Genomic DNA, 16427 nt, shown 5'->3' with positions numbered 1-16427 from the left:
CGACAGTGCGGCGCTCCCTCAGCATTGCCTCTCCGGCAGTGCAGCGCTCCCTCAGCACTGCACTGGGAGTGTCAGTCTAGATTTTTGTGCTCAAGTCCCTGGTGTGGGACTTGGACCCACAATCTTCTGACTCAGGCGAGAGAGAGTGCTGCCCACTGAGCCACGGCTCATCAAGGGTCGATGCAAACATACGGGGCAGGGAAAGAGCAGTCAGCCCATCAAGCCTGCCCCACACTCAGGATGGGCGGAACAGTGTGACTAAACTCTTCCTCCTTCCCTCCGTGTCATGTATTTAGGAGTACGGTGTCATATTGATTATGTTACCGGACCAGTAATCCAGAGGCCGGGACTAATGATCCCGAGGCCAGAGTTCAAATCCCACCACGGCAGCTGAGGAATTTAAATTCAGTTAATTGAATAAATCTGGAATAAAAAGCTCGTGTCAGTAATGGTGACCATGTAACGACCAGATTGTCCTTTTAGAGTAGGAAATCTGCCGCCCTTACCCGGTCTGACCGATATGTGACTCCAGACCCACATCATCATCATAGGCAGTCATTCGGAATCGAGGAAGACTTGCTTCCACTGTAAAAATGAGTCCTTGGGTGGCTGAACAGTCCAATACAAGAACCCCAGTCCCTGTCACAGACGGGACAGACAGTGGTTGAGGGAAAGGGAGGGTGGGACTGGTTTGCCGCTCTTTCCGCTGCCTGCGCTTGGTTTCTGCATGCTCTCGGCGACGAGACTCGAGGTGCTCAGCGCCCTCCCGGATGCACTTCCTCCACTTAGGGCGGACTGGTCTTTGGCCAGGGACTCCCAGGTGTCGGTGGAGATGTCGCACTTTATCAGGGAGGCTTTGAGGGTGTCCCTGTAACGTTTCCTCTGCCCACCTTTGGCTCGTTTGCCGTGAAGGAGTTCCGAGTGGAGCGCTTGCTTTGGGAGTCTCGTGTCGGGCATGCGAACAATGTGGTTGACTCTCAATTGGGCTCTGAAATGGCCCAGCAAACCACCCATTCAAGAAGGTGGCTCACCACCACCTTCTCGAGGGCAAATAGGGACGGGCAATAAATGGCGACACCCACAATCCCGTGAATGAATAATTGTTAATGTTTTAATCCCCTGACAGACAACAAAAAAACCCTGTGTGATTTAGTATCGTGCTAAGCCATTGGCACGAATGGTGCCACTCCCCGTGCATCATAATTGCCTGTGTCTGACGTCGTCTATTTACTTAATGAACGCTCTTTCTGTTGCAGTGATCAGATGGGAAACCAAGGGGCTTACATTCACCTCAAGGGTTCTGACCTGAAGCCCATCTTTCATCAGTTTAAAACTGTGGTGAGTTCGGTTTGGAAATGGTGTCTAAAATGAGCTGGGGTGGGTGGGGGGGGGGAGGCTTGGGAGATTCTAACGTGAGGTGGGGAAAAGGAGTCTTGTTTTACAGCGGGGCTTTTGCAGATGTCCTCGTAGAAGAAAGACAAAGTTAGCATGCGGGTACAGCAAGCAGTTAGGAAGGCAAATGGCATGTTGCCGTTTATTGCAAGGGGGTTGGAGCACAAGAGTAAGGAAGTCTTGCTACAATTATACAAGGCTTTGGTGAGACCACACCTGGAGTACTGTGCACAGTTTTGGTCATCTCATCTATTCTTGCTATTGAGGGAGTGCAGCGAAGGTTCACCAGACTGATTCCCGGGATGGCAGGACTGACATATGAGGAGAGACTGGATCGACTGGGCCTGTATTCACTGGAGTTTAGAAGGATGAGAGGGGATCTCATAGAAACATATAAAATTCTGACGGGACTGGACAGGTTAGATGCAGGAAGAATGTTCCCGATGTTGGGGAAGTCCAGAACCAGGGGACATAGTCTAAGGATAAGGGGTAAGCCATTTAGGACTGAGATGAGGAGAAACTTCTTCACTCAGAGAGTTATTAACCTGTGGCACTCCCTACTGCAGAGAGTTGTTGATGCCAGTTCATTGGATATATTCAAGAGGGAGTTCGATATGGCCCTTACGGCTAAAGGGATCAAGAGATATGGAGAGAAAGCAGGAAAGGGGTACTGAGGTGAATGATCAGCCATGATCTTATTGAATGGCGGTGCAGGCTCAAAGGGCGGAATGGCCGACTCCTGCACCTATTTTCTATGTTTCTATGATATATTTGCCTTCGAGGCAGTTAACGGAGGTTCACTAGATTGATTCCTGGGATGAGAGGGTTGTCCTATGAGGAGAGATTGTGTAGAATGGGGCCCATACTCTCTGGAATTTAGAAGCATGAGATGTGCTGTCATCGAAACATAAGATTCTGAGGGGGATTGACTGGTTAGATGCTCAGGTTGTTTCTCCCCCGGGCTGGAGAGTCTCGAACCAGGGGTCACAGTCTTGGGATAATGGGTCGGCCATTTAAGACTGGGACGAGGAGGAATTTCTTCACTCGAAGGGTTGTGAATCTTTGGAATTTTCTGCCCAGAGTGCTGTGGAGGCTCAGTTGCTGAATATATTCAAGGCTGAGATCAATAGGTTTTTGGAGTCTCGGTGAATCAAGTGATATGGAGATCGGGCAGGAAAGTGGAGTTGAGGTCGATGATCAGCCAAGATCTTATTGAATGGCGGAGCAGGTTCGAGGGGCCGTATGGCCTACTCCTGCTCCTATTTCTTATATTATGGGGCAGGGGGGAAAATCCCTTTATAATGTGGGGGTGACCGGGAGTGAGGTTGAGACCTGGCGGGGAGGGGAGTGGGAGGATGGGCGCGGGTTTTGTTGGAGAGGATGAGGTGGTGGGCCAAGGACATAGTACAGAACCAAGAGGCAGGAGAGGCGGTCGATTGCGAAGCAGTGATTAAGCGACACCGATCTTGGGTTTTAAGAGCATGTCTGAGGATGGGAACACTGACGGAGATGACAAGTTGCACAATTTCAACTACTGGGAAAAGATGAGTTACATAAGAAATAGGAGCAGGAGTCGGCCATTTGGTCCCTGGAGCCTGCTCTGCCATTCAATAAGATCATTGGCTGATCTGATCTTGACCTCAACTCCACCTCCCTGCCCGCTCCCCATATCCCTTGACTCCCTTATCGTTCAAAAATCTGTCGATCTCCACCTTAAATATATTCAATGACCCAGCCCCCACAGCTCTCTGGGGCAGAGAATTCCACAGATTCACCCCCCTCTGAGAGAAGAAATTCCTCCTCATCTCCGTCTTAAATGGGTAACCACTTATTCTGAAACTATGCCCCCTAGTTCTAGATTCCCCCACGAGGGGAAACCTCCTCTCTGCATCTACCCTGTCAAGCCCCCTCAGAATCTTATGTATTTCGATAAGATTGCCTCTCATTCTTCTAAACTCCAATGAGTACTGGCCCAGTCTGCTCAACCTTTCTTCATAAGACAACCCCTTCATCTCTGGAATCAACCGAGTGAACCTTCTGTGAGCTTGAGTTAAGTGGAGGAAGGTGCGAGGGGGTCTTGATTTCAACAGCGAGAGTACGTGAGAAAGAGAGATGGTGTTCGTTTAGGCCGGTACATTTGAGGAGTGGTGAGAGATCGTGGCAGAGGTGCGGCAAATGAAGGTACGGGGCCCAGAAGAGCCCAGGGGCAGCACGGGCCCAGCCCACACTACGATATGTGCGCGCACTGGGTCCGTGCAGCAGAGCTGGTCTCCAGTCGTCCTGGTTAACCCTTGCCACTGGATAAAGGCCGAGCTCGGTCAAGCCCATGTGGTGGCTGGGTGGATTATTTTAATCTTCCACCCCCTGGAGTTCAGGACTGGAACATCGGGCCCTCCATTGAAACATCAGTGAACCCATCCCTTTTGGTGTGGAAGCAAGTCATCCTCATTCGAGGGACCGCCGATGACATTTGCGGGGGGGGGGGGGAGGGGGGTACGGACGATGTTGGGAAGGTTTTTTTTTTAACCCGTGTAACTCCTGCGTTTTTCTCTTCCAGCCTCACCCGAATGTTAAACCGATGGCGTACGCGAACTCACTACTGCAGATGGGGATGATGTAACATCGAGCATCTGGTCTGGACAGTAACCCTCTCCCACAACAGTGGGGGGGGGGGGGGGTGGCGTCAGGGTTTAATTTAATCTTCCTCACTAGCTCCGCCATCTCTGAACCAAGTCTCCCGCCTTCCCAGTACCACGTCCCTCGCTGAGTGGTGCTCCGTGAAGTGCAGGGTTCCCTCCCCACCGAGTGCGTAGAGTGTAAATCTCTCTGTTGCTCAAGCGTGCGCGCTGTCTCGCGTGCGCGCCACGATGTACACGCGTGCCCTCGCGAGCACGGTTAGAGATCATATTCTGTGATATCCACCTCCGTTATAGACACTGCAGAATAAATTAATTTAATTTCCCTACCTGCTGCAGTCTCTCTCTTGTCTACCGCCCCTTCCACTCTTAACCAGCGCAGTGATTGTTCTCTGCCCCAAGCAGGAGCAAAGTTGGTCCACCGATTGTCTGGTTGATCAAGCATGTGAGATTGTTTAACTCCCCTGCCCCCTTGATTGTCCTCTTCCATTTCCCCCCCCCCACTAAAACCTGACCCCCAGCGTTCCATGAACAAATGACAACGGAAATATAATAGAACGTACGGTTAATCGTGACGCACCCTCGTTTTACACAAGCAAAGACACTTGTCGGCACAAAGTAAGTTCTGACCCCAGACTCTGGTTCTAACTCCCTTTCAGCCCCGGGGCCATCCAAACTATCTTTCCCCCGCCCCCTCCGAACCCCGTCAGTGCAACCCTCGGCCGATCGCTTTCCCGCCTGCTTCCTTTGTTTCCACGCTCGCCGGTTTGTGCTGTCGCGAAATTCGTGGGTCCCGGGCGGGGCGGCAGCGTTGGGCTTATTTCTTTGGCGCTGCTGCCCGCTCGGTGGGCGACTCCCGCGGATCCGAATCCGTCGGCGCCGGCAGCTTGCCACGTGCCGCAAATGAACGGCAACCGCGGCTTTTGGATCCCGAGCTCTCCACGCACGACCAGCCGGCAAAACTTAAAACAAAAAAATCCTGGGCACGTCCGTTCCAGTCAAGTCAAGTGTGTGTGCGTGCGTGTGTCTGTGCGTGTGTGCAAAGCCCAAGAGCTGGATTAATGAACGGTGACAGCTGGAATGTTTTATCTAGTGACAAACTGCAGTCAACTGCTGGGTTTTTTTTGTTGGGAGGTGGGGGGAAATAGAAGAGACTCTTTGAGAGAAAGCGTGCATTACTGCGCCCTCATCGGTGCAGCTCCAGAGCTGTGCAGCTGAAAGTTGCATTGTTTATTTGACGCTCGTGAGCCTGGCCATCTGAGAAAGACTTCGATTTACTATAGCGCCATTCACCACCTCGGGACCTCGAAGCGCTTCACGGCCAATGCAGTACTTTTTTTTTTTAAGGTGTTGTTCACTGCTGTAATGCAGAGCCGCTGATTTACGCACAGCAAACTTCCCCAAACAGCGATGCGATAAATGATCAGTTAAAAACTGTTTGGAGGAATGCTGGTTGGGAAAAATGCCCCGGGCAGCGGGGGGGTGGGAACGCCACTGCTTGTGCTACAGGATCTTTCGCATCCACCCAAGAGGGTAGATGGGGGGGCATGTAAAGGGTGCAGTGCTGTTTTTCCATCATCTGCGGTGATGGATTCTCACTGGTTCTTCCTCGGCCCACAGTGATGGATCCTCCCTCCACAATTTGCTTCAGTCCGTCGCGCGTGCCGATCTCGTGACATTTCCTCTGAATCTCCAGTTCAGCACGAATTAGATTTTTTTTTTTTAGCTCCCAGCATCCGTGGGAGCCAAGCGCACGCACTCGGGGATGTAACGTGACAAAATCAGTGGGTTTAAAGTGGAGCGTGAGCCCTGGCAGAAGGTGCAGGCCGCAGGGTTCCACTGGTACCCGGTGTCACGCCGCACCGCGCCCCTACGGGACCCTCTCCGGTGAGGGCCTCCGTTCAGGTCCCACTTCCCCCGGCGACCATCAGCTGCCACAGCACAGGCCAGGGGTCCGACCTGGAGCCGTGCTGGTCCTGTAAAGGCCCAGCACCTTACTGGCCGACGCACTTACAGCCGGCCGTCACACGGCACCCTCCCTCCCTCCCCTACCAAATATCGCATCCGAAACGCTGCTGTACTTCCCCGCGTTGAGGTGGGGTTAATGTTTCGGGTTCGCGGGTCGCAAGATCCACACTGGGGAGTAAGGCGGCCATTGGGCCTGCCCGGGCTCACCCATGCAGAAAGGAGTCACGATTTCCCCGCCCCCAACATCCAGCTGTTTCTCCAACCGCTGGCCTCCGCCCCCGTCTCCATTCCAGGTGCTGGCCACTGTGCATGAACAACTTACCAATACCAGTCCTACATTTGCCCTCTGTTCATTTGGCCGTGCCCCCTTAACTTCTTTATGCACTTTAGTTTGAAGTTCATCAGAAATAGGAGCAGGAGTCGGCCCCTCGAGCCTGCTCCGCCATTCAATGAGATCACGGCTGATCTTCGACCTCAACTCCACTTTCCCGCCCGATCCCCATATCCCTCGATTCCTTTAGTGCCCAAAAATCTATCGATCTGTCTTGGAATATCCCCACTGGAGTAGAGAATTCCAAAGGTTCACCACCCTCTGAGTGAAGAAATTTCTCCTCATCTCAGTCCTAAATGGCCGACCCCTTATCCTAAGACTGTCTGACCCCTGGTTCTAGACTCCCCAGCCCAGGGGGGGGGGGAAACATCCTTCATCTACCCTGTTCAGTTTGATTTATCGTTTCTATCCCGTCGCCGCCCTTAGAGACCCAAGTTTCTCAGAGGAGGCAATTGGGGGTGGAGGGGGGGGGGAGCGGGGGGAGGGTGTAGGGGAGTCTCTGATTCTGGTTGGGGTCCATCCATTATTATCTTGGGAATGCTTTCTATCTTCTCTTTTTTCCCCCCCCCCCACCTTCTCCACTGCAGTAGGCGGCCTCACACCCCTGTAAAGGCAGGGGAAATCAGCCTGCCCCTCTGATGCTACAAACCTGCCTCTTGGCTTCTCTGCGATTAAAATCTGCAGGCCGTTCTTTCAGCGACAGGGCACCCCTGCGCGTAATGGCTTCTCTCAATCTGCGACAGAACGCCCCCCCCCCGGTTAAAGTTTTGAGGTGGCTGAAGTAAATGCAACTAGAATTTCCCCCCCCCCCCACTGGAACAGAGAGGCTAGCTTTACATTCCAGCTTTTCTTGCGTGTTGCAATCGTTTCCCGTGACATCCAGCTTTCCGGATGAGATGTTAAAACCCAAGTCCCTGCCTGTTCAGGTGAACACGCAAGACACCATGGAACTGTCCAGAGAGCTTGCGAGTTTTTTGCGGTGTTCTGCCCAACGTTCATTCCCCAAACTATCGGCACTTTTTATATTTTAAAAAAAACACACTCGTTAACTGGTCATTCGCCCCGTTGTTATTTTTGGGATCTTGCTTTGCGCAAATTAGCTTGCACGCCCAACGGGGTGACCGCGCTGCGAAGTAATTCACCGCCCGAGAAGCACTTTTGGGACGCCCCAAGGCTGTGAAAGGCGCTATGCAAAAAGGCAGGTTTACTTGATTTTACGTACGCCTGCAGGTCCTCGCAGCTTTGCATTCAGAGCAGGCACTGCCTTACCCCATCGCGCGATTGTGAAGCGCCGACTGACACTCGTTGCGTAACTCAGTCCCATTCGCCCCCCTGCTGCTAGTGCTGCTGTCAATGCCTTCCTCGGAAGGGAGTGGCGAATATTGAGAGGGCGAGAAGGGAGGAGACTGCCGATCGTAGAGTGGTTGGTGCAGGCCGTATGTTCCTGTGCAACCTGGGGGGGGCGGTTCCCCACCTGCGATCGGCCTCCGCCAGGGACTGAGGGATGTGTTGCTGACTTTACGATTACCCCTGAAACTTGGCAGAGACAAATAATAGGAGTCGGCCATTCAGCCCCTCGCGCCTGCTCCACCATTCAGTAAGATCATGGCTGATCGCCATTCAATGAGACCATGGTTGATCTAATGAATGCTTTATTATTAAAACTAATGGAGACGGAGACAATGCGGTAAGGAATCACATTTCCTTCCTCCCCAGTCTATAAGGCACTGGGAGCACACTCGGGCTACAACTAGCATGTGGGGTACATACTGATCTTGGATAGAGTAAGGATGTATGCTTGTTCATAGAGAGGAGGAAAGATCATGGATACTGATCAACCAGGTGAAAATGTCTTCAGTTAACGCTCATAATTTCATTCATCCACCCCCCCCCCCCCCCGTAACTTTACCGAAATGCTCCCGTTAATCCCACCTAGTGTTAATATTCCCTCTGGACACAGCTGATCTGTCAGTGAAGGCCTGAGTTCCATTGACTTCAACACAAGAGGGGGCCGACTACACTTGGAGGGGGGGGGGGAGGGAGAAACGTGACAATTATTCACGGCCTCGAGAAAGTCCTGCGCGGTTTAAAAATTGTCGCGGCAATTTGCCTCCTGGAATTTTCCACGTCTCCGGGGCTGCACTTTGTGTTTTTTTTCCCCAATCGCAGCTTCTCCTGTTCCCAACGGTGATGAAGCAGTGGCCTGATGCAGTGAGTGGTGGATTTCTCCTTGTGTTTCTCTGCTCCCCCCCCCCCCCCCCAAAACCTTCCCCCTCCTCGATGGCTTGGTATTTCCGCGACGTCGGCACTCCCTAGTTCGAAGGCCAGGTCTGATCTGCGGGCAAGAGCCCCGTGTGTCCCGTAGAATTCAAACCTCCAAACCTGCCCGCAGTTTGGTTTGAAGCAACAAAAAAAAGTGGGTGGAGGGGAGGGGGGGGGGAAAAGACAGGGAGACTGGCCGACCTGGTGCTCCGTTTAGGCACAAGAGTTTTATAATTGTATGTGTTTGCCATCATAATGTCACCGACAAATAAAATTTTATTCCAATGTTAGAATTCTGAATTATATTTAATGACACTGCGTTGTGGTGTTTGAAGGCTTGCAACTTCCTAGAGACTGTATTTGCCCGGAGGCAGCAATATGTTGAATAAAATAAAAGATTGCAAGGAACTTGTGTTTGGTTCGACCTTGGGCAATGGGTAGGTTCAGTGGGTCAGAGCGCAAACCCCCTTTTGCCTGCTTGTGGGCACTACAGGGCAAAGATCGAAATTCGGGCCCTGCCGTTTTTGAGGAGGTACAAAATTCTGACGGGACTGGACAGGTTAGATGCAGGTAGAATGTTCCCGATGTTGGGAAAGTCCAGAACCAGGGGTCACAGTCTTAAGGATAAGGGGTAAGCCATATAGGACCGAGATGAGGAGAAACTTTTTCACTCAGAGAATTGTGAACCTGTGGAATTCTCTACCACAGAAAGTTGTTGAGGCCAGTTCGTTGGACATATTCAAAAGGGAGTTAGATGTGGCCCTTATGGCTAAAGGGATCAAGGGGTACGGAGAGAAGGCAGGAGTGAGGCACTGAAGATGCATGATCAGCCATGATCTTATTGAATGCTGGTGCAGGCTCGAAGGGCCTGCTCTTGCACCTATTTTCGATGCGATACCGGCTGATTTTAAGGCCGGGCGGTAAGTGCCGCCTCAAACTGTGCAAAATTCGTTTTTGCCGCCCAAAGATGAGAGCGCAGCACTAAACGTGGCATTGCATACTCATCCCCGGGGCGGCAACAGAACGGGGGCTTAGGAGGCCCACCGAATTTCCCCACGGCAGGTGAGGTTAAAAAAAAAAATGAAGAAAAACAAAAGTTTGCCACACCCACACTTCCCTGCTGGTCCTATTAATACCTAAATACAAAAATAAAACCATAACTTGATCCCTGCACACTCCCACCTCGCGATCCCCAACGTCCCACCACCTTCCCCAGGCTGTACAGAGACCTACCGTACACGGCGAGCCGAGGGGGCGTGGCATGCTCGATGACATCACCACGCGGGTGGCAGCCGAGTGTGCCTTGTCGCGCCCCCCAACGCCCAACGCGAGCCGAGGAACCTGGTCGCCACCGACGGTAAGGACTTAGCCGCCCCTCTCCGATGATGTTACAAAGCGAATTTCGAACCCGTACTCTTCCCTGGTACAAGCTCTCTCTGCCTGATCTCCCCCCAAAATGGCTCTTCTGCGAAGCGAGCCGACTTGTTGATGGGAAACATAGAAAGTAGGTGCAGGAGTAGGCCATTCGCCCCTTCGAGCCTGCACCCACCATTCAATATGATCATGCCACTTCACTACCCCATTCCTGCTTTCTCTCCATACCCCTTGATCCCTTTAGCCGTAAGGGCCACATCTAACTCCCTTTTGACTATATCTAACGAACTGGCCTCAACAACGTTCCATGGCAGAGAATGGAACCAAAGGTTTTGCGGGGTGGAGTAGGAGGAGAACAGTGTTGGATGTAAGGGTGGGGAACGGTAGCTCAGTGGGTAAGTTATGGGACCAGTAATCCAGAGGGCTGGTCTAATGATCCAGAGACACGAGTTCAAATCCCACCACGGCAGCTGGGGAATTTAAATTCAGTTAATTAAATAAATCTGGAATAAAAAGCTGCTGACTATGAAACTATCAGATTGTCCTAAAGACCTATCTGGTTCACTAATGTGGTTCAGCAGAAGGAAATCTGCCGCCCTTACCCGGTCTGGCCGTTATGTGACTCCAGACCCACAGCAATGTGGTTGACTCTTAACTGCCCCTCTGAAATGGCCCAGTGAGCCACTCGATTGATCATCCCGGATCATAGGCAGTCCACTCGAAATCGAGGAAGACTTGCTTCCACTCCAAAAGTGAGTTCTTCGGTGGCGGTACAGTCCAATACGGAAATTACAGTCCCGTCACAGGTGGAACAGACTGGTTGAAGGAAAGGGTAGGTGGGGAGTCTGGTTTGTCACATGCTGCCTGCGCTTGGTTTCTGCACGCTCTCGGTGACGAGACTCGAGGTGCTCGGCACCCTCCCGGATGCACTTCCTCCACTTAGGGCGGTCTTTGGCCAGGGACTCCCAGGTGTCGGTGGGAATGTTGATTTTGTCAACCGCTACAAGAAATAATAACTCCCCCTAACAGCACTGTGGGAGCACCTTCACCACACGGACTGCAGCGGTTCAAGAAGGCGGCTCACCACCACCTTCTCAAGGGGCAATTGGGGATGGGCAATAAATGCCGGCCTTGCCAGCGACGCCCACATCCCAGAACAAATAAATATTTTTAAACTCCATTTCGCAGTGTGGCTTCATGCAAAGGGGAACACAGCGAATATCCTACAGCGCGTACTATAGACCAGACACCCTGATCAACTTTATTCCTAATCAGTTAAGTTTTTTTTTAACCCAGTTCCATCAGAGATTTAAAATTTTTAAATCCTGAAGACTGTATTTGCCTGGAGGCAGCAATATGCTGAATAAAACGAAGATTGCAAGGAACTTGTGTTTGGTCAGACCTTGGGGAATGCTTGGCGAAATCATCACACGCTTGGTAGGTTAAATATAATCACGTGACACCAGGGATGAGCGACTGCAGTTATGGGGAAAAGCCAGAGCAGCTGGGATTGTTGAGTGCAGACGATTAAGGGGAGATTCTCAAAACGTAACAGGGCTTTTGATAAGAGTATACAAGGAGCAGCTGTATCCACTGACTGAAGGGTAACTAGAGGACACAGATTTAAGATAATTGGTAAAAAGGACCAGAGGGGGGGGGAGAGGAGAATTATTTTCACGCAGCGAGTTGTGATCGGGAACGCGCTGCCTGAAAGGCTGGTGGGAGCAGATTCAATAGTAACTTTCAAACGGAGGAATTGGATAAATACTTGAAAAACAGAAGAATTGCAGGGCTATGGGGGAAAGAGGAGTCGGGAGTGGGACTAATTAGATGGCTCTAAAAGCCGTCACAGGCACGATAGGCCGAATGGCCAACTGCGCTGAAGGATTCTATGATCTCATAATGTCCTGGGCCTATATTTATCCCTCAATCAACATCATAACGCAGATGATCCGGTCATTTATCACCTTGTTGTTTGTGGTTCTGTTCTGACGACGGTTCACAGACCCAAAACGTTAACTCTGTTTCTCTCCACCGAGATTTCCAGCATTTTCTGTTTTGATTTATGACTGTCTTGTCAGCTGTACTCAACCATTCAGGCAAAGTAAGTTCAGACTTGCCGTAGGAGGCCCGTGAACAGAACTCCGTGCATATGTTACTGTGCCATACGCAGAGCTTAACCTTCCCAAGTATAGATGCACGCAACCCAGGATCCTACTTCACATGCTACACTGCACACCCTACTCCACAGCGTGTGGGCCCCGACCTGCGTGAGAACACCAGCGGCAGGTCGGGGCCATAAAAGGAGCAGAGGTGCAGTGGCCATGAGCAGCGTGGAAACGTACCACATCACGGAGCAGCGCGAGCTGGTGCAGGAGGGCGATGGCTGTGAAGAGTGACGTCATCAAGGTCCAGGTCGGTGATTGAAGCGCGGGCAGATACAGCAGGAGCAGCGAGAGACTGTGGAGGGACGTGATCGGGGCCCAGGGGTGGCGTGAGCTAGGGACCCAGGGGCAGCACGGGCCCAGCCCACACTGTGCGATATGTGTGCGCACTAGGCCCGTGCAGCAGAGCTGGTCTCCAGTCGTCCTGGTTAACCCTTGCCACTGGACCAAGACCTCGCTCTGTCAAGCCCGTGTGGTGGCTGGTGTGCAACGGCCACCCCACGTTAAAAAAACCCACGCACAGGCATCTTCCACCCTTCAGGATTTAGTTCGGGATCCGGAATATTAGATGCTTCATTGAAACACCTGTGAACTCATCCTTTTTTGGCGTGGAAGCAAGTCATCCTCGTTTTGAGGGACTGCCTATGATGATGATGTTTGTGGGAGCTTGCTGTGCGCAAATTGTCTGCCGCGTTTCCCACGTTACACTAGTGACCACACTCCAAAAGTACTTCATTGGCTGTAAAGCGCATTGGGACATTCGATGGATGTGAAAGGTGCTATATAAATAAGAACGTAAGATAAGAAATAGGAGCAGGAGTCGGCCATACGGCCCCTCGAGCCTGCTCCGCCATTTAATATGATCATGGCTGATCCAATCATGGACTCAGCTCCACTTCCCTGCCCGCCCCCTTATCCCCTTATTGGTTAAGAAACTGTCTATTTCTGTCTTAAATTTATTCAATGTCCCAGCTTCCACAACTCTCTGAGGCAGAGAATTCCACAGATTTACAACCCTCAGAGAGAAGAAATTCCTCCTCATCTCTATTTTAAATGGGCGGCCCCTTATTATAAATTATGCCCCCTAGTTCTAGTCTTTACCCCATCAGTGGAAACATCCTCTCTGCATCCACCTGGTCTAGCCCCCTCATAATCTTATACGTTTCGATAAGATCACCTCTCATTCTTCTGAATTCCAATGAGTAGAGGCCCAACCTACTCAACCTTTCCTCAGAAGTCAACCCCCTCATCTCCGGAATCAACCGAGTGAACCTTCTCTGAACTGCCTCCAAAGCAAGTGTATATGGAAACCAAAACTGCACGCAGTATTCCAGGTGTGGCCTCATCAATACCCTGTATAGCTGTAGCAAGAATACAATTCTTCTTTCTATGTCAGGCCATACATAATACGGCACTTGGCTTATCCAGTTGGTAAATACTCCACCCAGTGTGTTACTGAGCTGTACAGACCAGGAAGGTCCCAGGTCCACCCCACTGTCGTGTTGAGTTATCTCAATCGGGGCTAGCAGTTAGTCACAGTCCCTCTCTGAGGGAGCTGCCACATTTCCCACATTACAACAATGACTTCATTGGCTGTAAAACGCTTTGAAACGTCCTGGGGTTGCAAGCCTTCTAATTGCGTTAGGATGTTGTATCCTCTTCCCGCCCCCCCACCCCCACCCCCACCCCCACCCCGCTCACGCTCACGCTCCGACTGCAACCTGACAGACACTCTTGTGCCCAATAAATGAAAGACATACTTGCATTTATATAGCGCCTTTCACAACCTCATCACGTCCCAAAGCGCTTTACAGCCAATGAAGTACTTTTCAGAGCGTAGTCAGTTATAATGTGGGAAACACAACAGCCAATTTGCGCACAGCAAGCTCCCACAAACAGCAATGTGATAATGACCCAGATAATCTGTGTTTGTTATGTTGATTGAGGGATAAATATTGGCCCCAGGACACCGGGGAGAACTCCCACAAACAGCATGTGCCACTGGAGTGATCAATAATGGTGAGCCCTGTCTGAATTCCACCTCCGCGTGCTCGGTCTCCTGAAACATTAACCTGCCCCCCTTTTCAGACACAGACTTGCTAAACTTGTATTTCCGCTGGCTTTTATTTTTCTGATTTCATTTCAGATTTTCAGCATCAGCATGTTTTGTTTTGTTTTCCTCATCCTTACACACATCCGTGCCTTTGTTATCTCTAGACTCGACTATTCCAGCGCTCTCCTGGCCGGCCTCCCACATTCTACCCTACGTAAACTGGAGGTGATCCAAAACTCGGCTGCCCCGTGTCCTAACTCGCACCCAGTCCCGCTCACCCATCACCCCCCTGTGCTCGCTGCCCCGTGTCCTAACTCGCACCGAGTCCCGCTCACCCATCACCCACTGTGCTCGCTGCCTCCGTGTCCTAACTCGCACCGAGTCCCGCTCACCCATCACCCACTGTGCTCGCTGCCTCCGTGTCCCAACTCGCACCAAGTCCCGCTCACCCATCACCCCCTATGCTCGCTGCCTCCGTGTCCTAACTCGCACCGAGTCCCGCTCACCCATCACCCACTGTGCTCGCTGCCCCGTGTCCTAACCCGCACCAAGTCCCGCTCACCCATCACCCCCTGTGCTCGCTGGCCCGTGTCCTAACCCGCACCAAGTCCCGCTCACCCATCACCCCCTGTGCTCGCTGCCCCGTGTCCTAACCCGCACCAAGTCCCGCTCACCCATCACCCCCTGTGCTCGCTGCCCCATGTCCTAACCCGCACCAAGTCCCGCTCACCCATCACCCCCTGTGCTCGCTGACCTACATTGGCTCCCGGTTAAGCAACGCCTCGATTTCAAAATTCTCATCCTCGTTTACAAATCCCTCCATGGCCCCTCGCCCCTCTCTATCTCTGTAAACTCCTCCAGCCGCACAACCCTCCCGAGATGCCTGCTCTCCTGGGTATCCCTGATTATAATCCCTCCACCATCAGTGGCCGTGCCTTCTGTTGCCTGGGCCCCAAGCTCTGGAACTCCCTCCCTAAACTTCTCCACCTCTCTTTCCTCCTTCAAGACGTTCCTTAAAACCGACCTCTTTGACCAAGCTTTTGGTTACCTGCACTAATTTCTATACGGCTCGGTGTCAAATATTGTTTTGTCCCTTGGGACGTTTGACTATCTTAAAGGCACTATATAAATACAAGTTGTTGTTGTTTTGGCATCGGTTCTGGAATCCGAGTTGTGTTTCAGTCTTGGCCCTGAGTCATCGCGATCCAGCAGCACAAATAGTGTGAGTGAGCTCAGCCAGGCCTCCTGCCTGATAACCGCGGCTTTGTCCGGACAGGAATGTTCCCAACTGATACACACAAATCTGATCCTCTTAACTCATTCTTCCCCAACTGCAGAACCCAATTGTAATATACAGCTCCGGCTAGTGCACTGCTGTGGCAATGCAACTGCTGCTATAAATACAATTGGGCAGGCCACGTTGTTCACATGCAAACACGAGGCTCCCAAAGCCAGCGCTCTATTCAGAACTCCTACACGGCAAGCGAGCCAAAGGTGGGGCAGAGGAAACGTTTCAAGGACACCCTCAAAGCCTCCCTGATAAAGTGCAACATCCCCACCGACACCTGGGAGTCCCTGGCCAAAAACCGCCCTAAATGGAGGAAGAGCATCCGGGAGGGCGCTGAGCACCTCGAGTCTCGTCGCCGAGAGCGTGCAGAAACCAAGCGCAGGCAGCGGAAGGAGCGTGCGGCAAACCAGTCCCACCCTCCCCTTCCCTCAACCACTGTCTGTCCCACCTGTGACAGGGACTGTAATTCCCGTATTGGACTGTTCAGCCACCTGAGGACTCACTTTTGGAGTGGAAGCAAGTCTTCCTCGATTCTGAGGGACTGCCTATGATGATGATGATGAAATACAATAAAAGTCACATGGTGTACGAAGATAAGAAATAGGAGCAGGAGTCGGCCATTCGGCCCCTCGAGCCTGCTCCGCCATTCAATAAGATCATGGCTGATCTGATCTTGGGCTCAGCTCCACTTCCCCGCCCGCTCTCCATAACCCTTGACTCCCTTATCGCTCAAAAATCTATCTCCGCCTTAAATATATTCAATGACCCAGCCTCCACAGCTCTCTGGGGCAGAGAATTCCACAGATTCACGACCCTCTGAGAGAAGAAATTCCTCCTCATCTCAGATTACTTGCTGTACCTGCGCACTAACTTTTTGTGTTACATGCTCAAGGACCCTCAAGTCCCTCTGCACTGCATCATTCTGTAATCTCTCCCCATTTAAAATAATGGGGCCATC

The 16427-nt window shown here is 51.8% G+C and overlaps 1 protein-coding gene across 1 annotated transcript in view; it reads left to right on the top strand.

The window, feature by feature from the left end:
* The window catches only part of ppp5c (protein phosphatase 5, catalytic subunit), a 58617-nt gene extending 49743 nt beyond the window's left edge, over positions 1–8874 (top strand). The window contains exons 12-13 of the mRNA XM_070867724.1: positions 1257–1338; positions 3950–8874. Of these exons, the coding sequence (XP_070723825.1) occupies positions 1257–1338; positions 3950–4012 (145 nt within the window). The 3' untranslated portion in view covers positions 4013–8874. The remainder of the gene's footprint in view (positions 1–1256; positions 1339–3949) is intronic.
* The last annotated feature ends 7553 nt before the right edge of the window (positions 8875–16427 follow it).

This window comes from Pristiophorus japonicus, chromosome 26 (genome assembly GCF_044704955.1).
Source record: "Pristiophorus japonicus isolate sPriJap1 chromosome 26, sPriJap1.hap1, whole genome shotgun sequence".
Classification (NCBI taxonomy): domain Eukaryota; kingdom Metazoa; phylum Chordata; class Chondrichthyes; family Pristiophoridae; genus Pristiophorus; species Pristiophorus japonicus.
This window is presented reverse-complemented; position numbering and strand designations above follow the sequence as displayed.